This window comes from Phyllobates terribilis, unplaced genomic scaffold (genome assembly GCF_046119375.1).
Source record: "Phyllobates terribilis strain yellow unplaced genomic scaffold, ASM4611937v1 Scaffold_9__5_contigs__length_417890890, whole genome shotgun sequence".
NCBI classification, from domain to species: domain Eukaryota; kingdom Metazoa; phylum Chordata; class Amphibia; order Anura; family Dendrobatidae; genus Phyllobates; species Phyllobates terribilis.
In genome coordinates, this window is record NW_027362769.1 from 152454968 (window position 1) to 152480498 (window position 25531).

Sequence of the window (25531 nt, forward strand, 5' to 3'; positions counted from 1 at the left end):
TAATATGTTTGAGCCCCTGCGGCTGCATGTTTTTATGGCGGTAGACAGGCGCCACACAGGTGGGGATTGCCTGTTTGTCGCTACTACTAGGACATGGAACTACCTGCAGCCCAGCTCCTCTAGCATGGTACAGCCATACCGGCCGATGCAGGGTTTATGCCAGGACGAGATCTGCCAGAGGCCTACAACATGACTTATAGCCGTACCCTGACTGTTAAGGCCCAGGATTAAATCCTCAGTGGCAAACCTTATTCTGGTCTAGGACAATGGCTGGCCTCGTATGGACAGATCTTCCTTTTTTTTTTTTTTTTTAGGATCACATTTCAAGGAACCAAAAGTGAAACCATTCTAAAAACTGCACCCCTCAAGGTGCTCAAAACCACATTCAAGAAGCTTTAAACTCTTAACGACCTTGAACGTATAGGTATGTCCAGGGTCCCCCCCCCCTCCACCCTCTTTGTTGCAGGCTCCAGCGATGAGCCCGCACCTTTTTCGGCACATGAAAGTTGACCTGAGCAGCTGTCATGTGCCCCTAATGGACGCGGGTGGAATCGCGATCCACCACCAGCTGTTAACATGTTAAATGCCACTGTCAAACTCTTGACAGCGGCATTTAACATTGCCGCGCCGGAAGCTTGTCATAAGACCCGCCCGTCACATAATCGCTGGTTGCCGATCAGTTGGCATGACAACCCGGGCTCTGCAGGAGACCCCTGTGGTTGTCATATTGGCGCTCATAGCCGATGAGCATTTTTGTTACACATAGCAGGTCTGAAATCCTGCTATGTCTAGCACAGGTGATCAGATGATTGCAGCTTCTAGTCTCCCATGGAGACTATTAAAGCAAGTGAAATTTTTTTTTTATAAAAATATAAAAGTTTATATTACCCCCCCCCCCTTCACACCCCATTCAAATTAAAAATCAGTGAAAAATACACACATTTGTTATTGTCGCGTTCAGAATCGCCTGATCTATCAATATAAAAAAAAAATATTAATCCAATTGGTAAACGGCGTAACGAGAAAAAAAATCAAAACGCCAGAATTACGTTTTTTTTTGGTCACTGCAACATTGCAATAAAATGCAGTAACGGGCGATCAAAACATTGTATCTACCACAAAATGGTATCAATAAAAACGTCATCTCGGCACTCAAAAAGTAAGCCCTCATCCGGCCCCAGATCCCGAAAAATGGAGACGCTATGGGTCTCAAAAAAATGGCACCATTGTGGTTTTTTTTTCGTTTTTTTTTTTTTTTTTTTACAAACTTTGGATTTTTTGATTCACCACTTAAATAAAAAAGAATCTATACATGTTTGGTGTCTACAAGCTCATAATGACCTGGAGAATCATAATGGCAGGTCAGTTTTAGCATTTATTGAACATGGTAAAAAAAAAATTGTGGAATTGCACTTTTTTTTTGCAATTTGACTGTTCTTGGAATTTTTTTCCCGCTTTCCAGTACACGATATGGTAAAAGCAATGGTGTTGTTCAAAAGTACAACTCGTCCCACAAAAAAACAAACCCTCACATGGCTATATTGATGGAAAAGAGATTAGTTACTTACCGGTAACGGGATTTCTCGGAGACCATGACAGCACCACGAGAGAGGGAATCCGCCCACCAAGGACAGGAAACCTACAGGCTTAAAAGGGGGCGGCCCTCCCTCTCGCCTCAGTGTGGATTACAGAGCATTGAGAGGACCGCCCGGTTAGTAGACATAGCAACATAATCTTGAAACAAACAGTATATACATTTTCTTACAACACCAATGTGTGAGAATAAAGAATAAAAACAGATAAGAAGTGCTCCCAAAAAGGGGTGAAGGGAGGGAATATAAGGGTGCTGTCATGGTCTCCGAGAAATCCTGTTACCGGTAAGTAACTAATCTCTTTATCGGTCGACCATGACAGCACCACGAGAGAATTGCAGAGATGAAGATTCTAGGGAGGGACCACCGCTTGGAGCACCCTTCTCCCAAATGTGAGGTCAGACGAAGCACCCAGATCTAGTCTATAGTGTTTATAGAAGGTAGATGGAGAAGACCAGGTAGCTGCCTTACATATATCCTCCATCGAGACGCCAGACCTCTCTGCCCATGAGGTTGCCACCGCCCGGGTAGAGTGAGCTATCTCTCCTAAAGGGCTGAGTGACAGGTACCTAACCACACACCTTCTCACATCTAAAGCATGGAAATCTGCTTCTATCTGATTACTAGGGTTCGGACAAAAAGAGGGTAATATTACTTCCTGAAGTCTATGAAACCGGGAAGCTACCTTAGGCAAGTATGCTGGATCTGCTCTAAGAATTATTCTGTCGTCCAGAACCTGGGTGAAGGGAGGGCCAGAGGACAGAGCCTGAATATCACCAATCCTCCTAGCAGATGTTAGGGCTACAAGAAGCGCTGTTTTGAGGGTAATAGATCTCAGGGATACAGAATCTATTGGTTCAAAGGGTGCCCCAGCTAACGCTTTCAGAACCAGGTTTAGGTCCCATGGAACGACATTAGTTTTGGTAACTGGCCTGGACTTACCTACTGCTTTTATAAAGCGGGAAATCCAATAGTTTTCTGCGAGGACACAGTTATAGAGGGCACCTAGTGCCGACACTTGGACCTTCAAGGTGCTCGTTGCTAACCCCAGCTCGAAGCCCCTTTGTAGGAACTCTAAAATCTTCCCAATTGGTGCTCCCTTATCCACTGAAGATTTAGAAAAAGATAAAAACTTGTTCCAAACTTTTGCATAAATTTTGGTAGTGACAGGCTTTCTACTACGTAATAAAGTAGATACTAGACTCTGGGAAAAACCTTTTCGTTCTAGCAGGGACCTCTCAAATTCCACGCCGTCAAGTGGAGGCCCGGAGCTCGCGGATGGAGCACTGGACCCTGGCTGAGGAGATCCGGAACTTCGGGCAGGACCCAAGGGTCCGAGATGGACTTGTTCCTCAGGCATGAGAACCAGGGTCTTTTGGGCCAAAAGGGGGCGATCAAGAGGACCCTTGCCTTGTCCTCTCTGATCTTTCTTAGCAACATAGGCAGAAGGTTTAACGGTGGGAAGGCATAGGCCAGACTGAAGTTCCAAGGGATTTGGAGAGCGTCTACTGTCAGGGGCCTTTCTCTCGGATCTAGGGAGCAAAAGACCTTTGTCTTCCGGTTTTGTTTTGTGGCGAAGAGATCCACCACCGGAAAACCCCATTTCCGGACTAATAGGGAAAAAATGTCCTGTTTTAGTTCCCATTCGCCTTGCCTTAAAAAATGACGGCTTAAGAAGTCTGCCTTTGAATTTTCTTTCCCTTTGATGTGGAGGGCTGTTAAAGAGAGGAGATGGTGTTCCGAGATCTGAAAGAGATGATCCGCCACTCTCATTAGCGATCCAGCACGAGTACCCCCCTGATGGTTAACATAAGCTACTGCTATATTATTATCGGACAGGATCCTAATGTTCTTATTGTGAAGGAATGGTAAGAAATGATTAACAGCCCTATCAACTGCCAGTAGTTCCCTAGTATTAGAGGAAAGAGCTCTCTCAGCGTCCGACCAGAACCCCTGGGCAATCATATCCCCCAAGTGAGCTCCCCATCCATGTAGACTTGCGTCAGTTGTTATTATTTCAGATATTCTGACCACCCACGGAATTCCTCGAGACAAGTTTTCTAAATTCACCCACCACTGTAGAGAGTCAATAGACCGGGAAGATAGGAACATCCGTCTCTCCAAGTGCCCATGTAACGAGACCTCATTCTGTAGGACGTCCCACTGTAAAACTCTGGAGTGGTATTGTGCCCACATTACCCCCGGCAGACAAGATATCAGGGTACCAAGTAAGGACATTGCCGCCCTAAGGGACATGACCGGGTTCGCAAGAGCTCCTTCCACCAGCCTTTTGACCTTCTGTTTTTTGGCTTCTGGAAGGAAACACATCTGGAGGTCTGAGTCTAGCATGATACCTAGGAACTGCTGTACTCTCGAAGGGACTACCCTGGATTTCTCGAGATTTAGGATCCAGCCCAGGCCTTCCAGAATAGAGGAGACCAATTTAAGATGGGAGAAACATTGAGAGGCTGAGTCTCCAATGATCAAAAAATCATCTAAGTAAGGGATAATTAATACATTATGTTCCCGTACATGAGCCATCACCTCCGCTATCACCTTCGTAAATATTCTAGGGGCTATAGCGAGACCGAATGGCAAGGCCGCAAATTGGAAATGTCTGATTTCATCCCCTATGACCAAGGCCACTCTAAGGTATTTTTGGAAGCTTCTGTGTATAGGTATATGGTAATATGCGTCCTTTAGATCCAATACTACCATGTGACAGCCTGAGAACAATAGTAGACTTAATGGACTCCATTTTAAAGGTGGGAATTAACAAAAATTTATTCAGGGCCTTAAGGTTAACAATACACCTAAAGGATCCGTCAGGTTTAGTGACCAAAAACAACGGTGAGTAGAACTCCAGTCCCTTCTCTGCTATCGGGACCTCCACTAAGACGTCCTTATGGACCAGATTCAGGACCTCCACTTGTAGGGCCATCTGCTCCCGTGTTGAGGACCAGTTTGGGGTCAGGACGAACCTCCCACGAGGGACTCGCTGAAAGTCGAGTCTCAGGCCGGAACCTACCAGACCAAGGATCCAATTATTAGAAGAGATATTTGTCCAGGCAGGTAAGAAGCCCAATAACCTCCCCCCTACCTGGGCCGCGAGTCATTGGCTCGGTTTTCGGGGGCCTTGGCTAGCAGAAGAGGATCCGAACAGGAGCCCTTTACCTTTCGGTCTACGGTCTTTCCATTTATCCTGACCCTTCCGGCACTTATTACGTAGAAACCTTTTCTGAAAAGGACATTTGTACGTGGGGGCAGATAGGTTAGGAAAGCCCTTTTTTGTGTCACTTGCTCTATCCAGTAGCTCATCCAGAACCGACCCAAAGAGATGTCCCCCTTCACAAGGGATAGCGCAGAGTCTTGTCCTCGCATGAATGTCCCCCGGCCACCATTTTAGCCACAAAGCTCTCCGGGCCGAGTTAGACATGGCGGCCGACCTTGCTGCTAATCTGACGGAATCTGCTGATGCGTCCGCCAGAAAGGCTGCCGCCCCCTGAAGAAGAGACATGTCCGCCAAGATTTCCTTCCTGGGGGTATTGTTTTTAAGATGGGCTTCCAGCTGGTCCAGCCAGATCATTAGGGACCTGGCGGTACAAGTAGCTGCCACCGCGGGTTTTAGGGCTCCCGCCGAAGTCTCCCAGGTCCCTCTAAGGAAAGAATCAGCCTTTCTATCCAGGGGGTCTTTAAGAGCTCCCATATCATCAAACAGAAGGGAGGAACTCTTAGAGGCTTTGGAAATGGCCACATCAATTTTGGGGGCTTTTTCCCAGGAGGAAGAGGCAGATTCCTCAAAGGGGTACTTCCTTTTGAAGAATGGAGGTAGAGCGCCCTTCCTTTCCGTTTTTTTCCATTCGCTAAGGATTAAGCCCTGGATTTTTTCGTTCAACGGAAAACTCCTTCTCTTCCTTTGACCCAGCCCCCGAACATAACGTCCTGGACTGACTTCTCCTGCCTGGCCTCTGTGATGCCCATGGTGGACCGAACCATTTTAATCTATCTGTCCACTTCACCAAGGGGGAAGCAATTTTGTCCCACACCACTATCAGAGGAGGAAACAGAGGAAAAGTCTGCATTATCTGAATCCGACTCATAGGGAGAGGATAGGGGGTCATCCAAGACTAAGGGGATCTCACAGTCCGAGATCATTTTCTCTTTAACTCTCTTGAAGAGGACCTTGTGAATCTCTGTTTTAACTAAGGTTTTTAAACCAGAAGTTAGAGCAGGACCCTCTTCTGCCAGTGTCTGGTTTATGCACAACTGACATAGCTTTTTAGGGTATCCGTCAGGAAGAAGAGACTTGCATAGCGCACACTGTATATGCTTTGCCTTGGCGGTACATTTCTTCCCCTGATAAAATATGGAAGGGGAGAAGGGATACCATATTACTAAGTGAACTTACTCGAAGATCACTTACCCCGGCGGCTCAGGAAGAAAAAACAGCCGGTACCGGATTGGAGGAAGGACCCTTCTCAGCCGGGGGACATTCCCTAGAGGCTGCAGATTCGTCTGTTCTACCAGAGGTATGGTGACCAGACCTAGACCCCGAGCTCAGTTTTCCTGAGGACCGGCTACCAGGACCACGTGCGCGATGCGTTTTTTGGGGCTCCCAGACAGCCGCTGAGATGGTGAAGATGGCGGCTGCTCAACCTGCTGCTGCTGCTGCGACTGGACACCTTCAGACTCCATAATGAAAGAATGAAGGTTTGGGAAGCACTGAGCCATGTTACCTGATAGGTTAAATAGGTACTGGCTCCTCCCCTCTAGCAGCGCCTCAGCACACTCTATTTTTTATTTTATTTATTTTTTGAATTTCGCGCTCTTTTGCACATGATCGCCGAGTCGCGGTGACGTCATCGGGCCGCGACTTACCGAAACCCGGAAGTACGCACCGCACGAGCTTCGCGCAAGGATGCATGCTGTCAGCGCTTCCACAGGTAAGCTGCGCTTTCGCGATGTACCGTGCTGCGTTCACCCAGGGCAGGCAGAGGGGACACAATCACCTTGGCCCTCGCCCCCCCCCTCCCCATACTTACGGAGGGTGATGGTGGGCTGTCACCCCCACTTGGAATGCAGACCCCACCGCACTTTTGGGGCTCAGCCAGGGCCTACACTCCCACGGGAGGTGCACCTGGCTGTGGCAGAAAAAAGGGGATGCCACCCCAGACAGGGGCGCAGCACCACTGCAAAAAAAAAAAAAAAAAAAAAAAAGAGAACCCCCACTGCCTCAGGATGCTGTGCCTCTCCCATATAGGGGCGCACGAGCATCGGCCAACGCTGGAGCTGCCGTCCCCAGACAGGGGCGCAGGATCACAGCCGTTGCCATCCATGTTTTATGCCTGCGACCGGCTTCCTCCATCAAGGACAGGAAACCAAACTGAGGCGAGAGGGAGGGCCGCCCCCTTTTAAGCCTGTAGGTTTCCTGTCCATGGTCGGCGGATTCCCTCTCTCGTGGTGCTGTCATGGTCGACCGATAAAATAAAGTTATAGCTCTGGGAAGAAGGGGAGAGGAAAACTGAAAAACCCAAGGTGGTGAAGGTGTTAACAACCCTTCAGGTGCTTCACAGGATTAGAAGCAATGTAGAAGGAAAACATGAACATTTAACTTTTTTTCACAAAAATTGTACTTGAGACCCATTTTTTTTTCACAAAGGTAACAAGAAAATGGACCCCAAAACTCGTTGCAATTTCTCCTGAGCATGCAGATACTACATATGTGGGGGAAATCTGCTGCTTGGGCGCACTTAAGGGCTCGGACGGGAAGGAGCACGGTTTGACTTTTTGAATGCAATATTAGCTGGAATCGAGAGCGGACACTATGTCACCTTGGGAGAACCCCTGATTTCCTAAACAATGGAACACCCCCCCCCCCCCACAACTGACCCCATTTTGGAAAGAACACCCTTCAAGGATTTTATCAAGGGGTATAGTGAGCATTTTGAATCCACAGGTACGACACAGAATTTGATAACATTAGGTCATCATATTGAAAAATTTCATTTTTTTTTCTCAAAAATCTTCCCTTAGCCTCAAATTTTTAACTTTTGCAAGAGGTAACACCAAAAAGTTGACCCCACAGTTTGCTACTCACTTTCTTACGAGCATGACGATACCCCACATGTAGTCAAAAAGTTCTGTTTGGATAAACGGTCGGGATCGGAACAGAAGGATCAATAGTTGTATTTTAGAACAAAAATTGGCTGAAATAGATTGCGGACACCATGTCGTGTTTGGGGAGCCCCTAAGGTGCCTAAACAGCAGAAACCCCCCACAACTGACCCCATTTTGGAAACTACACCCCCCTCAAGGATTTTATCCAGGGGTATAATGAGCATTTTGAACCCACAGGTACAACACAGAATTTGATAACATTAGGTCGTCATATTGAATACGTTGTCATTAGTAATGAGTGCTCGTTACTTGAGTCTGCATCGGGTGCTTGGGTATGCACAGAGTATCGCAGGTGCTCGATTGACATGCTCAAGTCCCCGTCCCGCATTTTCACAGCTGTTAAGACACCCCTAAAAAAACATGCGGGGATTGCCTGTGTATGGCAGGCAATGCCATGTTTTTTTTGCACGAAACGGAGACTCGAGCTTGTCACTCAAGGACCCACAATAATCCGTACGTACCTGAGCACCCGATGCAAACTCGAGTAGAGAGCACTTGCGCTCAACACCAGTCATCATATTGTCAGGATTGTTTTTTTTTCAAAAGTTAAAAAAGAAAAAAAATAACTCCAACCCTAAGCCTAATGTCAAAGAATTTTTTTATTTTTATCTGACTAAGGGGGATTTGACTTCTGATAGCTCTGATAGGGTTAATCACAGTGATCAAAAAGAAAAATACCTCTGCTGTTGCTGGGTACCGGCCGGCAGATCTCAGCATGCGCCCGCCATTTTTTTTTCAGGAAGATGACGCAAAGGGCCGGGGGGGGGGGGAAGCAGGAGGGCCTGGAGGATGGCGGAGACCACACGGGGGGCGGGGGCTTGGTGACGTAATTTCTCTCTCCTTTGACTTGTATATCATGTCAGAAGAAAGAAATGATTTTAATAGCGGGCAAAGGTTTTTTTTTTTGTGATCGCCGTTATTTACTGAATAATGGCGATCATGTGATTGGGGACCAGAAAATCCAGCCCTGAGCATGTTCTCCAGGGTCTCAGCTACCCCTATTCTCCAGACGCTCAGGGCTCTGATGCACACTATAACCCATCTAATCTGATCCCAAAGAGCATTACTGCTGTCTGTAAAAGAAGGGTCTTGAGCTCATGTATAGCATGGGTGAGGAATAGTGTTGTGCGAGTATGTTCTGTTACGAGTATGCTCGGGCAGAGCTCCGAGTATTTACAGCTGCTCGGTGATATGGTTGAATCGCTCCCGTGTGCATGATTTGCGACTGTTTGACAGCTTTATTACATGGGAGGAATGTGTAAGAAATAGACATTCCTCACATGTAATAAAACTGTCAAACAGTTGCAAATCATGCACACGGGAGCGATTCAACCATATCACCGAGCAGCTGTAAATACTCGGAGCTCGGCCCGAGCGTACTCGGCAAAAGGGTTAATAGAACATACTCGCTCAACACTAGTGCGGAACCTTTTTTTCTGCCAAGGTCCATTGAATACTTATACCATATTTTGGGGGCAGTACAAAATTATCAACTTGAAAATTACCCCGCTATATTTGGTCAAACATTTAATTAACTCACTCCTAATGTAATGACTGAAGCGGCTTCTCTTGGTGCGGCTGTGATGTTCGGTGGTGTGGATGATGCTTCTCGTAACTGCTTTTCCAAGTTTACATCATTCTGGAGTGCATGTGACTCTCTGCGATAAGTTTTGCAAAGAATTTGCAGCAGTAAGGTTTACCAAACACAGATATATATTACACTGCAGGTCTCCTCACGGGGGAAAGTCATCACTGCTCACGTTACATTCATAGAACTCAAACAGTGGAAGATCTGCAGTATATAGCACACAGGAGACACCGAGGCTGCTGTATGCATCACACAGGAGACACCGAGGCTGCTGTATGCATCACACAGGAGACACCGAGGCTGCTGTACGCATCACACAGGAGACACCGAGGCTGCTGTACGCATCACACAGGAGACACCGAGGCTGCTGTATTCATCACACAGGAGACACCGAGGCTGCTGTATTCATCACACAGGAGACACCGAGGCTGCTGTATTCATCACACAGGAGACACCGAGGCTGCTGTATTCATCACACAGGAGACACCGAGGCTGCTGTACGCATCACACAGGAGACACCGAGGCTGCTGTATTCATCACACAGGAGACACCGAGGCTGCTGTATTCATCACACAGGAGACACCGAGGCTGCTGTATTCATCACACAGGAGACACCGAGGCTGCTGAATGCATCACACAGGAGACACCGAGGCTGCTGTATGCATCACACAGGAGACACCGAGGCTGCTGTACGTATCACACAGGAGACACCGAGGCTGCTGTACGCATCACACAGGAGACACCGAGGCTGCTGTATTCATCACACAGGAGACACCGAGGCTGCTGTATTCATCACACAGGAGACACCGAGGCTGCTGTATTCATCACACAGGAGACACCGAGGCTGCTGTATTCATCACACAGGAGACACCGAGGCTGCTGTATGCATCACACAGGAGACACCGAGGCTGCTGTACGCATCACACAGGAGACACCGAGGCTGCTGTACGCATCACACAGGAGACACCGAGGCTGCTGTACGCATCACACAGGAGACACCGAGGCTGCTGTATTCATCACACAGGAGACACCGAGGCTGCTGTATTCATCACACAGGAGACACCGAGGCTGCTGTATTCATCACACAGGAGACACCGAGGCTGCTGTATTCATCACACAGGAGACACCGAGGCTGCTGTATTCATCACACAGGAGACACCGAGGCTGCTGTACGCATCACACAGGAGACACCGAGGCTGCTGTATTCATCACACAGGAGACACCGAGGCTGCTGTATTCATCACACAGGAGACACCGAGGCTGCTGAATGCATCACACAGGAGACACCGAGGCTGCTGTATGCATCACACAGGAGACACAGAGGCTGCTGTGTGTACATCCCAAAAAACCTAAAGAGATAAACTGGGATAGAAGTTGGTGTGAATGCAGCGTGAAAGCTCATGTTCACAGTGGCCACTGTACAGACAAAACCGAAGATAAAAATGTAATAAGCAAACACCCTGCAGTAAATAAACTGCAATAGTGCATGAAAATAATATAGGGTGCTTAATTAACATAATTTTGATCAAAAAAATGTAAAAGCCATCCCACCATGTCACGGTGACACTATTTGGGACGGTCCTACTCTCTAATATTAAAATCTTACCATTTGTCAAGTGACGTGTATGTGGATAAGGGCTGAGAAGGACGGAGACCCGTCTAGTGCACATGCAACCATGGGGAACCACACGAATGTAATGTCTAACTCATAAAAAAAGGCAGGCCACACCTTTATATGCACTGAGTACAAACAAAAAACCTAAAGAGATGAACTGGGATATAAGTTGGCGTGCATGCAGCGTGTAAGCGCATGTTCGCACTGGCCACTGAACAGACAAAATAAAAACATGATAAGCAAATACCCTGCAGTAAATAAATATGTAAACATCACATAGGAGACACCGTGGCTGCTGTGTATACAGCAGTGTTCAAAATAATAGCAGTGTGTTCAAACACATCAGTTAAGCACAAAATCTTTATACTAGTTTTTATTTCCTGCATTGGGAACATTGCACACTGTTTTCTAAATCAAAACATGAAGGGAAATGTATAGAATTTTTAACTACTTTACAGAAAATAAAAAATGAACATTTGACTGTTCTAAAAAATAGTGTCTGCATTGGTCTTTAGAAACTCACAATATGTTCTCTCTCTCTCTCTTTTTTTGAGGATTTAGCATTCCTGTGAATCACTAACCTAATATTTAGTTGTACACCCACAGTTTTTTAGAACTGCTTCACATCCATGTTGCATAGAGTCAACCAACTTCTGGCAGCTGTGAACTGTTATTCCAGCCCAGGATGCTTTGACAATTTTTTGGCATTTGTTGGCTTTGCCTCAGACACAGCATTTTTGATGTCACCCCACAAGTGTTCTATCGGATTAAGGTCCGGGGATTGGGCTGGCCACTCCATAACCTCAATTTTCTTGGAACCAAGATTTTGCTCGCTTACTGGTGTGTCTAGTGTCGTTGTCTTGTTGAAACACCTATTTCAAGGGCATATCATCTTCAGCGTAAGGCAACACGACCGCTTCATGTATTTTCATATATGCAAACTGGTCCATGATCCCTGGTATGTGGTAAATAGGTCCAGCACCATAGTAAGAGAAACATTCCCATATCATGATGCTTCACTGTCTTCAGAGTGTACTGTGGCTGAATGCAGAATTTGGAGGTCGTCTGATTGTCTATAGCCCTTGGACCCAAAAAGAACAATTTTACTTTCATCAGTCCACAAATTGTTTCTCCATTTGTCTCTAGGCCAGTTGAGGTGTTCTTTGGCAAATTGTATCCGCTTCAGTACAAGTCTCTTTTTTAACAGTGGGACTTTGCAGGGACTTCTTGCTAAGAGATTAGCTTCACACAGGCGTCTTCTAACTGTCACAGTACTCACAGGTAACTTGAGGCTGTCTTTGATCATCCTGGAGCTGATCATTGAATGAGCCTTTGCCATTCTGGCTATTTTTCCATCCATTTGAATGGTAGTCTTCAGTTTTCTTCCACGTCTCTCTGGTTTTGCTTTCCATTTTAAAGCATTGGAGATCATTTTAGCTGAACAGCCTATCATTGTCTGCACTTCTTTATAAGTTTTACCCTCTCCAATCAACTTTTTAATCAAAGTTTGCTATTCTTCTGAACAATGTCTCAACCGACCCATCTTTTTCAGGCTTTCAAGGAGAAATGCATGTACAACATGTGCTGGCTTCACCCTTAAATAAGGGCCACCAGATTCACAACTGTTTCTTCACAGAATGATTGACCTCACTAATTGACCTCCACACTGCTATTATTTTGAACACTTCCCGTACAATTAATTATTCAATACACAAACTCAAAAACCTGCAGATCATGAATGCAGAGTCTGGTGGTTTTCTGAGAATCTACAGCACCAACTGGTAAATTGTTTGACATGTGGTAATAGAATTTATACCAAAAACAGTGATTAATCTGGTTAGTCATATGGGACTGCTATTTTGAACACTACCGTACATCAGACACAGACTGCTGTATATACACATCACACAGGAGACTATCGAGGCTGGGGCATATCCATCACTGGAGACACTGGGCTGGGGCATATCCATCACTGGAGACACTGGGCTGGAGCATATCCATCACTGGAGACACTGGGCTGGAGCATATCCATCACTGGAGACACTGGGCTGGAGCATATCCATCACTGGAGACACTGGGCTGGAGCATATCCATCACTGGAGACACTGGGCTGGAGCATATCCATCACTGGAGACACTGGGCTGGAGCATATCCATCACTGGAGACACTGGGCTGGAGCATATCCATCACTGGAGACACTGGGCTGGAGCATATCCATCACTGGAGACACTGGGCTGGAGCATATCCATCACTGGAGACTCTGGACTGGAGCATATCCATCACTGGAGACACTGGGCTGGAGCATATCCATCACTGGAGACACTGGGCTGGAGCATATCCATCACTGGAGACACTGGGCTGGAGCATATCCATCACTGGAGACACTGGGCTGGAGCATATCCATCACTGGAGACACTGGGCTGGAGCATGCATATCACAGGAGATGCTGTTGTCTTCTGTGGGACGGGAGAGCATTGTGTGCCAATTCCGCCCACAGAGTACGTCCTGACCGATGTAATAATCTTCCATTGCATGTGTCACCGCATCCTGTAGTGAATGCTGCATGGGCACAGTAATAAATAATGTAAGGGCCAGAGCACTTCGGCCCCTGGGAATCAGCCTGGGGGACCGGAGAAGAGGTAATTGCGAACCGGTGGGCCAGAGGTTCCCCAGCCCTGATTAAGGGAATCTCAGCAGGACTGGCTAGTTGCAAAGCCATTATTGCATCCATGCTGACCCCGGTATATAGAACCAAAGCAGCCTACAATGGGCATGTGAGCATCTGAACTTGACCACCGAGCAAAGCAAGATGGCACGTCACCTACTGAATCACTGCACAGACCAAGTATCCCCCCCTTCATTTCTACCAAACATTAAAACAAATATATAGTAAAATAAATTGCTCAAAGTAAGTGTCATATTTTCATTTTTATTAGTTTTCTTTTTTTTCAGTGGGGGATAGCATACATGTTTAAATTTGTACAATATTTAACAATCACTTTTTTACCAGGGCATTTCTGTAGGTTCTTGCAAAACAGATGGGAAGGAGAAAAAAAATATATATATATATATAGGATATGAAAAATTGCAAATAAAGAAACAGTAGTAACAGCAACCTGCTCAGACAAGATGCATTAGGATTGCTTTTACCAAAAAGATCAGAGGTAACGGATTATTCCATGGACTGAAAAAACTGCATAATATAACATAGTTGCTGGTTGAATTATCTGAGGTAAATGATTCTCGATCAGACGACTCTTTCCATTTGCATCGTTCTGCATTTAAAACCATAAATAACTTTCTGCATAATTATATACCAAATGCACCCTGGTAAGAAGAAGAAGAAAAAAAAGTCATAAAGTTTCCAAACAAAAGACCGGAAAAAAAATCAGTAAATAAAAAAAAAAAAAAAAAACACAAAAAACAAAACTTTAGCAAAGAAGAAAAAATAAAAAACAACTTGGAAATAAAACTTGGCAGTTGATAGTATCGAGCTATTGTCACAGATGAGATCACAACACCGTACGTTACATTCAGTACATGTCTCAAGGCATTGGGAGAATGATAAGAGGCCGCGGCTAGAGAATGAAATGTATCACTGCTCCGAACCCGTCCAACACTGAGCCCGAAACTGGGAGTCCAGGCTGCAGAAAGAGAGTACACCCGCCGCAGCGGCTCTGTACGGATTTCCTATATCAGATTGTCATTTACACTTGGATTCCCAGTGCTTAAACCAGTCCAGACTGGAAAGACAGAAAATAACCTATTTTCCTATGCAAAAGGACCACCACTGGTTAAAAGGGGTGGTCTATGATTAAACATGCTCTTTTTTTTCCCCACCCCCCGCATTAGCTAGGTACGATAATGCAGTATTCACTTTAATGGGTCCAAGTTGCAATACCAAACATGGCCCGAAAACAAAAGTGGATCCATTTCCGGAATAAAAAAAAAAAACAAAAAAACCCACTAGACCTTTAATCTGCGCGGTTATTGGAATTTCAAGTAAAAATTAGGATTGGATTCCCAATATTTTAGATTATGTGTAGTGTGTATAGGCTCCAACGTCATAAACCTATAAGTTTAAGAACAGATTAATGATTTAGGTTTTTCTTTTCTCCTCCCAAAACAGCGCCACTGTTGTTTACAGGAAGCATCTGGTATTGCAGCGAATACAAAAAATAAAAAATGAACTAAGTTTAAAATAGTTGTAACAAAAAAACTGGACACAGACATGTCACAATAAGTTATCATAAAGTGAAGTCAGTTTGCCGATACTCCCCCATGATCTCTAAAATGAAGGGGCAGAAGCACCAAGTACTGCTCTCTTCTGAAGATTAAAACAAGCTGATTCTTTGAGGTTGGTGTATTGCATGCCTGTCGGGTATGGTGCGCCAAATTTAGCAGATTCGTCTTTTAATTACATCTGCACCAGTGTAAGAAATATCCCACAGTCAAGAACTGGAGCGCATTTTTGTCGTAATTTACTCTACTTTTTAATTCTTTTAAATGGATGTTCTTGGAAGAAGGATTCACCTTTCCTTATTTGTCGTAATTTCCTCCACTTTTGTGGCATAAATTATGACGAATTTCTCGGCCATGCCCAATTCCCCATATTTAAAAAAAAAATAAAATAAAAAAAATTTTGCTGGCCTCCGCTGGCATAAAAACGCTCAAAAATTTTGCTGAAACATTTCCAACACTTATGTCAGAATTCTGCAGCAAACTGATGAATCGGACGGCAAGACTTTGTAGTGAGTCCACGTTCAGTAGATGAGAGCAGCTTCTACCACGTCCTTTTAGCAATCGATGGGGGTCTTAACATCCGAATCTCCACCCATTAAAACCTAGGATATGACAGGAGTCAAGGTTTTATTTTTTTTTGCATGATTGTTACACTCGTTTATTTTTTATGAAGCTGCAAAGGAAGAACATGTAAATTAAAAATCCCCAAAAATAATAATAAAAAAATAACCTAATAAAATATTACTGCCTGTGTGTGTAATGAAAGTTAAAAATAAAAAAATAAATAAATAATGCTTCTAGCGTAAACCATCATCCCGATTTAACAGGACTTTTTTTTGCCCGATATGGAGCATATTACAGCTCACGACAGATCTGTTCGCTTCCTTGCAGCCACTGGACCACCCAAACACGAACAGATGCCCGAGACCCTTTCCAGCTGGCGCATAAAAAAAAAAAGAATAAAGGAAGCAACAAATGAACATCTCAGCAGCTTTAACAATAGAATATGTTTCATTCCTCATATACAAATGTTTTGTAAATCACAACAGACATGATCTAAAAATTAAAAAAAAAAAAAATAATAATAAAATGATGGCAATCTTCCCCAATATGCGACACTCCTCATAGGATTTCTAGATATTTGAGGGACGGGCTTTCCTGAAGTCTGGACAGGTTTCTTTTTTTTGCATTGTTCCCAGAGTTGTGTGCATCCCGAGCGGCAGCCTGGTACTCAGCACTTACAGTGATCTCATAATAATAATAATAATAATAATACACATTTCCTGCGTTATAACAGACAGAACGTAATACTAGATTCATGGAGGTTCATTGTAAAATCCAGGAAGTCGACTTTGGCATGCACAAAAAAAGCCGTCACCATTACAGCACTGCAGCCATAGTGTTAAGATTTCCAGAACGGGGGGGGGGTCCGAGCTAGAAGCCCTGTAACCGGAGAGGTCGTACCCCCCCCGCTGAAAGACATTGCATAACATTAGGTGAGGATATTACGTGGCTGCAGACACTGACGGACGGCGATAAAAGGGAACCGGCCGCCTGCATGGACCCCTTTAAGGAAGAGCATAAACACTTCTGAAGCCAAAGAGCTTATCCAATGACCCCACTCATACTCGGTGCAGGAAGGGAATATCCTATATACACGGATTAAGGGTTTAGAAAAACAAAGCTGCCTTTTTTTTTTTTTTTTTTTATATCCAAAACCACCTCCAGCCCTGTCCACACACCATATCTGGTAACGCAGCTCTCTTCTATTCTTTTTCATAAAGCTGAGCTGCCATACCATACATCACCTGAAGACAAGGGAGGCGCTATTTTCCAAAGTTCAAAGAAGGCAGGCATGTGTTTCTAAATCCTGGACAACCGCACCGATCAGGGCATCTACCAGTCTAGAATTAGTAGGGCATCCATAATAATGACCACATTTAAAAGGGGTCTCTCAGGCAGGCATGATCACTTTTAAAGGGGTATTCCCATCTCAAAGATCATATCCCAAGATGTAGATGATAATATTAGCAAATTCATTTTTGTTAGAAATGTAGTATAGTTCTTGTGATTAGCTATGTCGCTTTCTCTATGCGCAGGGTATTGCAGTAGCTTAGTAGTAGTCGTAACCATGGATACCTAACAACTATCACTATATGAGTGGTCATAACCATGGATACCTAAGCTACTGCAGTGCCCTACACATGGGGTAAGTGACGTAGCTAATCAGAAGAACTATACTAAATTTCTAATTGGAGGCATCTGCTATTATTACAACATATTGGGATAGGATCTTGGAGAATACCCCTTTGAATTTCTTTCCTCCACATTGAGACAGACTTTGGCACCTATTCCTACGTCTTAACCAAAACGCCACCATCTGCCAGTGTAGCATCTCTCGCCCTATACCTAATCTGTGCTACTCACGTCAGTATTGGTTAAACCCGGAAACAGGAGTTGCATAATGTAGGGTTTTTTTACATTTCACCAAAATTTTCCCTGATTATATATTTATATATATGTCAACATGAGAAAATTGACGGGAGGTCGTCTTTCACATGTTGCTCTGACACGATGGCACTGTGTGATTGCAGTTCTGAAAAATAAAATAAAAAGCAAAAAAAATTAAAAAAATAAAAAAGTGAGGAATTTTGGGTCGTGAAACTTCCTGAGGAGATCCGTAAAAAAAAAAACAAACAAAAAAAAAAACGGCCGCGCCGGGGCCGCTCGCTGAACAGACGTACAACATAAATAAGAAAAGTGAGGAGAACTTGAGTGTTCCAGTGTTAGAGCTTGCAAATAATAATAATTAAAAAGAAATTATTATTTTTTTTTAAAACAAAAAAAAAAAATAAAAAATTAAAAACCCACATGCTTCTATTGTCAATAATTCCTCAGACACAGCAAACCTATATAATACATGGGCAGGTAAAAGTTTTACCTACAAAAAGTGATGAGGGGGCAGGATTAAAAAAAAAAAAAAAAAAAGTAAAAAAAAAAATCCAAAACTTTTAGGAATGGTTATTTCTTCGAGAACATTAACCCTTCCCGTGATCGAGATCTAGCGAGTCGTGTATTTAATCCATGCATCTCAAAGAAGGGACAGGATGATGGGTTAAACACAGCGTAAGGCTCTTTGCCTTTAAATAACACATCGAAATTGTGATAGATAGATATATATATATATATATTAAAAAAAAAAAAAAAAAAAAAAAAAAAAAAAAAGTTCACTTATTAAAATTGCTTAGTGTTATTTTTTTCCCTGAAAAAAAAAAAATAAAAAAATTATAATTTAATTTTGAGAGCGTTGTGGAACTGAGGTATAGCTCGTTGAGGGAGGTTATATGCCTGGAAGCCTCTTTAAAAATGTCCCACAGTAATTAAAAAAAAAAAAAAAATTATTATTTTTTTTTTTTTTCCCTTTTTTCGGTTTCTGTACATCAAACAGCAGCAACGGGGAACATTCACAAGCTGTGTCATATTGGCATTACAATAGTCATTGATAGAAACACAACAGCAAATGCGATAAAAACATTTACCCTTTTTTTTTTCTCTTAAATCTGAAAATGAAATGCTTTGATTAAAAAAAAAAAAAAAAAAAAAAATATTCGTATGATACATATACACATATAGGTCTGTGTGTGTATATATGTATATATATATATATATACTGTATATTTTATACATATATATATTTATAGCAGTAGTTCACTCAAGGTTTCAGTCTCTTCTGACATTTACAAAACTGGTGTCAGTGAATTATCCAGAGAGCGAGAGGATCCGGAGAGGTCCGTGGTTTCTTCATAATTTTATTCATTCCTTAAAATTTTTAAAAGTTTTCCTCTATTTTTTTTTTTTTTCTTTTCGCACAACCGTCACGTGGAATGAAATAAGTCTGGTGCGTCCCGTCCGGAGGACGCCGCGATAAAAGACCAACCATCCGAAAAAAGGTAAAGTCATTCCTTAGCTTATAGCAGCTCCGAGTTCTGTTGGTCAAGTGCAAGTATCATAGACTCGATTCCTTGGGTGGGAAGTCCACGTTTGTTACCATGGTGACCACTGTTACAATGTCCTCGGTGGTGATAATATTTGTAAGTCTTTGCATCTGGATAATCCGCTCCTCCACGCAGCCTGCCGATAACCGCGCTTCTGCGTCGTGATCCCAGCACTCCTCTATCGTCTCGCAGAGCATCGCCAGCCCCTAGAGAGATGGGGAAATATTCAGAGACAGGCGGGCATCGGGTATTGTCATAATGGCAGTCCGCGGAGGTAATCTACACCAATACAGGGCATACAGTCATTCCTCAGGAGACACGAGCGCACGGCCGGACTGCAGCGAGCCCCCGGGGGAGGAGACACAGGAGCGCACGGCTGGACCGCAGCGAGTCCCCGGGGGAGGAGACAGGAGCGCACGGCCGGACTGCAGCGAGCCCCCGGGGAAGGAGAAACGAGCGCACGGCTGGACCGCAGCGAGCCCCCGAGGGAGGAGACACAGGAGCGCACGGCTGGACCGCAGCGAGCCCCCGAGGGAGGAGACACAGGAGCGCACGGCTGGACCGCAGCGAGCCCCCGAGGGAGGAGACACAGGAGCGCACGGCTGGACCGCAGCGAGCCCCCGAGGGAGGAGACACAGGAGCGCACGGCTGGACCGCAGCGAGCCCCCGGCAGAAGAACAAGCACACAGCTGGACTACAAGTCTTCAGGGGAAGAACAAGCACATGGCTTGACCGCAGCGAGCCCTCGGGGGAAGAACAAGCACACAGCTGGAATACAAGTCTTCAGGGGAAGAACAAGCACATGGCTTGACCGCAGCGAGCCCCCGGGGGAAGAACAAGCACATGGCTTGACCGCAGCGAGCCCCCGGGGGAGGAGAGACAGGAGCGCACGGCTGGACCGCAGCGAGCCCTCGGGGGAAGAACAAGCACACGGCTGGACCTCAGCGAGTCTTTGGGACAGGTAAATATAAAAGGATGGAATAGCAGATATAGCTCATTCACACACATCTGAATTACGGTTGCAGAAATAACCACATTCTCATTTTTGTTATTCCATTTTCGGATCTGGTCACTCGCTGTAGGGCCGTACTTACTGCATGCTTCTGCCAACATTCCCTTAAAATGGGCCTTTTCTTTTTATGTACAACCACCTCCTGCATGTCCTCCAAAGACGGGTGCTGCCCGATCTCCTCTTCAAACGGCAACATGTACTCGTCCACTGGACCTACGGCAAAATGACAGGATGTGTAAAAACCCTCGGTCCAGACTGGAACAATCGTAACAACCAGCGATGAGATGTACGAGTAGAGATGACAAAACTGCCATCTTGGAAGACAAAGTATATGAGAAAGCTGCAGACATCTTTTTTACAATTTCACTGTTTCTGAGAGACAGAACGGTTCCTTTAATGTTGCATAGCTGTAAAACATAAGTGTGGACGCCAAGGTCCGTGAACTCACCATCGGACGCCGTGCACCGCGACGCCAGTTCCCAAAGAACCAAGCCGAATGCATACATGTCTATCCTCAAGAAGGCGTCTCTCTGGAAATTTATAGCGCCCTCCAGCACCTCCGGAGCCATATACCTTCTAGTGCCAACCTAGGAAAAGAAGAATGCAAGATAGGAAAAGGCCAATATCTAACCACATGCGGGGGTCTCTCATATTTCAGTAGATTTCACCCGGACGCCTACCTGGCCATGAGTATCACCGGCTGATTTACCCGCTTCAAACTTCAATGCGAGGCCGAAGTCCGCGATACACGCCGTCAGGTTGTTTTTCAGGAGTATATTTTTGCTCTTTATATCCCTTCAGGATGAAATGTACGATTCGGTGATTAGAACAGGACCCTCTGGATGAGGTGGAGCCACGACATGAAGAGGATGGCGCACGTACCTGTGGGCTATGGCGGGTTTATGTCCGTCCTTCAGACCTGGGATATCTTCATGAAGGTATGCCAGACCTCTGGCCATGGTTTCAGCAATGTTGTAGAGTTCGTTCCAAGTGACCACATTCGCCTTGAGAAAGTCTGTGAGCGAACCCTTTGGGGCAGAAAAAAAAAAAAAGCATAAATTACTTTGGGTTGCCCACCTTTGAATTTTTCATCAATGAGTCAAAAAATCATTTTTAATGAAACCCAATTTAGAAAACGTTGCACCGCCTCTATTGCATGCTGCAGAATGAGTTAAGAACTTCAGTCAGAGTGAGCTCACTGACAGATTCTCAGTTAACTCTTTAGTCTGTCTTTTTTTGAGCCGATTTACCTCCATTACATTTATAACTACTTCCTCTACACAGTCGCACCATGAATTCAGTAGACACTTAAGGAGTGATAAAAGTAAGATGAACGCAGGTCCTAGAAAACTGTAATTTGGGAGATAAAGGGGATTGGATCCCACTAGGGCAAGTTAATACAGAGACGCCTTCATCGATTTGCTACAGCGGCAACAAATAATCTATGTAAGACCCAAATAATTCAATAATGCACATATCATTGATGTCAATGGGACCGGTGTAATGCTTCATTTTTCCTCAAGGTGGCGATATTACATATGCCTGTGGGGATCCAACCATCAACACTCAGCACAAAGCTAACTACAGACCTTTCAGCTTGAGGATGATCCCTTAAAGGGCCAACTCATGCCCCCATACACAGCTCGGACCGCTCCCGGAGACCATGTGCAGTGTGGACGCCGTCGCCATTTACCTTGTCGTGGAAAGCGGATATGAGCCACAGATCCGTGTCCAGGTTGGTGCCGCGCTTCTCTGCCCCGATGAACTGTAGGATATTTTCATGCTTCATCCCGGGCAGGCTGTACACTTCATACTCGTTCTGCCAAGACAGCTTGTCCTGTAGGGCGACAGTACCAAGGGTTAATATGTAAGAGCCACCCCTGCGCCGGCATTTAATACTGGTGGTACAACTGGGAGATCTGATCTAATGGCCGGGATGAGAGAGATCTCTGATCCTGGATGTTTAACCCCTTACATGCCATCGCCAGCAAGGACCTTGACTTCCAAGTATCCTGCATTGGGACGCTATGGCAGCCCGGCCTAACTATGTCCTCCAACTCTGCCAAATAAAAAGTTTCAAAATAAGTTAAAAAAAAAAAAAAAAAAAGTTTGGAAGAATAAAAAAAATGTATATGTAGAATATCTAATATAATATAAAAATAAAAAAGAAAAGGCCGCAATGCTAAGACTGCTGCTTATTGTCTCTTTTTGAGGGAGGGACAATAAATGGCGATCAATAAGTTGTGCGTACCTCTAAATGATAAAAGGCAGCTTTAAAATCAGATCTGATGAGGGTCCTTCGAAGCATCGGCACACAAAAAAAAATCCCCCGAAAGCAATGTGTAAAAATAGAGAATAAATTGAAAAAGTGAATAAGTGGCCACGTTGTTACGGGGGGCAACGCTTCTAGAAACACAGCAGGGGGGCTATTTATGTGATTATTTTAAGTATTGGGGGTTTCTGACCCCCGATCACTGCAGTCTGACAGGTCAGGTTTACTGTAAGACAGAGGGGCCTTTAATGGACGCAGCAGAGAAAACCTTTCCCTTTTGAGCACTTTGTATGGAGATCCCAGGAATGAGGCTCCTGTAGGAACGCGCCGGCACGTACCTGGATGGGGAATATCTTGACTGCCACCAGTTCGTTCAATAACTGCGCTTTCCACACGCAGCCGAACCTCCCTCGAGCCTTCACCTCCAGCAGCTGCAGAGGCTTCAGCCCCAGCAGAGGCGACGGTGGCGGAGGGCCAGGGTCCTGCAAGAGACGCCACCAGTTACTACAGTCTTGTATGGCGGCCGCTGCCAGCGCTGAACATGCACAACCTACGCGGCAAAGCACACGACCGATCCGCTCTGATCCTCACCGCAATGCACGGCGCTCTATGGCCAAAAGATCACTTTCAGCCAAAAATCTAAAATTATCCCACCCTCAAATCACCAAGTTGTTAAAACTTTTAAGTTAACCATTTAGTAGATGCACAAAGCGTTCAATATGGCCGTGGCTGTCGTGCCGCCACTTTCCCAGACTTCTAGAGTAGGGATTTTGGATACGGAAATTAATCCTCACAAAATTATTGGGAAGAACCCGATGTAATAGTTATTTCATTCATCCAGATAAAGCCAAGAAAGGGTTAATTTGATTAATTTAACAACTCGATGACGACTTTTATTTTAGTTGAAAGTGATCTGTGTTACATGCCGTCACCTCCTCGTGTCAGGGGGCGCAGCCAAAATCATGGTTACTTTTTTTTTTTCCCTGTAAAATGATTAAAAAACAAACAAACAAAAAAACAAAACACGAAACTTTATTAAAAGATTTATTGATTTCTCAGGGAAGGTGGAAAACGTGAACGCTTTTTATATACTGCATGCCGCATGGGTGTGGATGTCCACCTTTACCTGCAAGGTCCAAAATTCTGTGCTGATTTTCTTAACTTTAAAAACAGGGGTTTTCAATAATCGTCAAATCTGCTGCTATTCGGACCCAGCGCACCCCATATGGCCTGCATACACCAAGATTTAGGGGATAGTGTAGTGACTGCAGCCACCACTAGGGGGGAGCTTCCTAGACTCCAAGGTCCCCAACCTTTCTTAACGTGAGAAATGAGGCCTCCGTGTATTTTTAAAACCATCCATGAATTTAAAAAAAATGATTCCGCCATTGGACAACCCCTTTAAGGAATTACTCCGGCTCTGCTGACTTCCGTATCGGGAGGCGACATCACATCTACCGATACCTTCAGCAGCGAGCAGATGTATCTGTGGTATAAGAGTGACAGCAGCTGGGATAATCTTTTTAACATGTGACCATGATTGTGGAAAAAGGCCGAAGGCGGTGCAATATGTCACAACCAAGAGCCACAAATTAGGGGCCCACAAAGCAGGAGTTGGGGACGTAAACAATGCAATAAGCTCCCTCTAGTGGTGACAGCAAGTAATCACAAGGTGATGTTCTATCTCTCAGCAGGAGACTTGAGAGATCAAAAATGGGAGCTCTAATGGCAATTAAAAAATGTTTAAAAAAAATAATCAGCATGGAATTTTATACCTATGTAGAATAAAAAAAAAAAATAAATAATAATATATATCTCCTGACGGGTGGAGCAATAGCGCCAACCCTACACACAGTGATCATGTGTCATGTCCATAATGCATTCCCTGGAACGGTGAGCAAAGCAATTTGTTAGACAGAGTTAGGCAGTTCTGTGTCAATGTCTCCATGTATCCAGCCCGGTGGAGTAAGCAAGCTCGCAGGCTGATGCGTCTCCATGTTACAGCACATCCAAGAAAGAAAAATTAAAAAAAATATATATATATAAATAAAAAAATTGTATCATGCATTAGCACTGGATGTTACCGGTCTGTGGAAACAGGTCTCTTACCTCTATCATAATGTGAAAGGCGTGCTTGTGAAGAAAAACACATATGCAAAAGGAATTACTATCTGCACCTCTAACACTTAAGGTCATTTTACATTCCTAAAATTGCATGTGCTGCTACATTCTTCCCAAGAACACAGGGGAAAAAATGAAACAAAACAAGTTTGGCTAAATGAGTCCCATCAGCCAGCGCAAACATGAGCTCACATGGGAAAGTGCTGAGGTGCAGTTTCAATTTTTGAACACAAGAGGGCACTGACGTCACAAACTTCAGGCTGCGCAATAACATGAACATGGGAGGATTGTGCACAAGGAGCAGCGGCAAAACAGGATGAGCTCACCCTCCGAGGGATCCCCACTGTGTCCATACTAAACACCCACATCCACTACACTGTGGTGCAGCCAGTACAACTGGACATAATCCACCAACTACAAGGAGTGAAAGTCAGCAACTGGAGACACTGTCAATGTACAAAAGTTACATCAGCTATTAAATCATGGATCCAGAGTTACATCCTGTATTATACTCCAGAGCTGCACTCACTATGCTGCTGGTGCAGTCACTGTGTACATACATTACATTACTGATCCTGTACTGATCCTGAGTTACATCCTGTATTATACTCCAGAGCTGCACTCACTATTCTGCTGGTGCAGTCACTGTGTACATACATTACTGATCCTGAGTTACATCCTGTATTATACTCCAGAGCTGCACTCACTATTCTGCTGGTGCAGTCACTGTGTACATACATTACATTACTGATCCGGAGTTACATCCTGTATTATACTCCAGAGCTGAACTCACTATTCTGCTGGTGCAGTCACTGTACATACATTACATTACTGATCCTGAGCTACCTTCTGTATTATACCCCAGAGCTGCACTCACTATTCTGCTGGTGCAGTCACGGTGTACATACATTACATTA

At 44.6% G+C, this 25531-nt stretch overlaps 1 protein-coding gene across 2 annotated transcripts in view; it reads right to left on the reverse strand.

Annotated features, from left to right (window-relative positions):
* Window positions 1-13881: 13881 nt before the first annotated feature.
* ACVR2A (activin A receptor type 2A) overlaps window positions 13882-25531 on the reverse strand; it is a 50911-nt gene continuing 39261 nt past the window's right edge. The window contains exons 5-13 of one of the 2 annotated variants that reach the window (XM_073647223.1): window positions 24603-24626; window positions 22832-22975; window positions 21915-22058; window positions 21104-21249; window positions 20902-21016; window positions 20670-20808; window positions 20304-20434; window positions 18754-19415; window positions 13882-14299 (exon numbers count right to left, since the gene is read on the reverse strand). In XM_073647223.1, coding sequence (XP_073503324.1) covers window positions 19221-19415; window positions 20304-20434; window positions 20670-20808; window positions 20902-21016; window positions 21104-21249; window positions 21915-22058; window positions 22832-22975; window positions 24603-24626 — 1038 coding nt within the window. In that variant the 3' untranslated portion in view covers window positions 13882-14299; window positions 18754-19220. The remainder of the gene's footprint in view (window positions 14300-18753; window positions 19416-20303; window positions 20435-20669; window positions 20809-20901; window positions 21017-21103; window positions 21250-21914; window positions 22059-22831; window positions 22976-24602; window positions 24627-25531) is intronic. The other variant, XM_073647224.1, reaches the window with a different exon arrangement.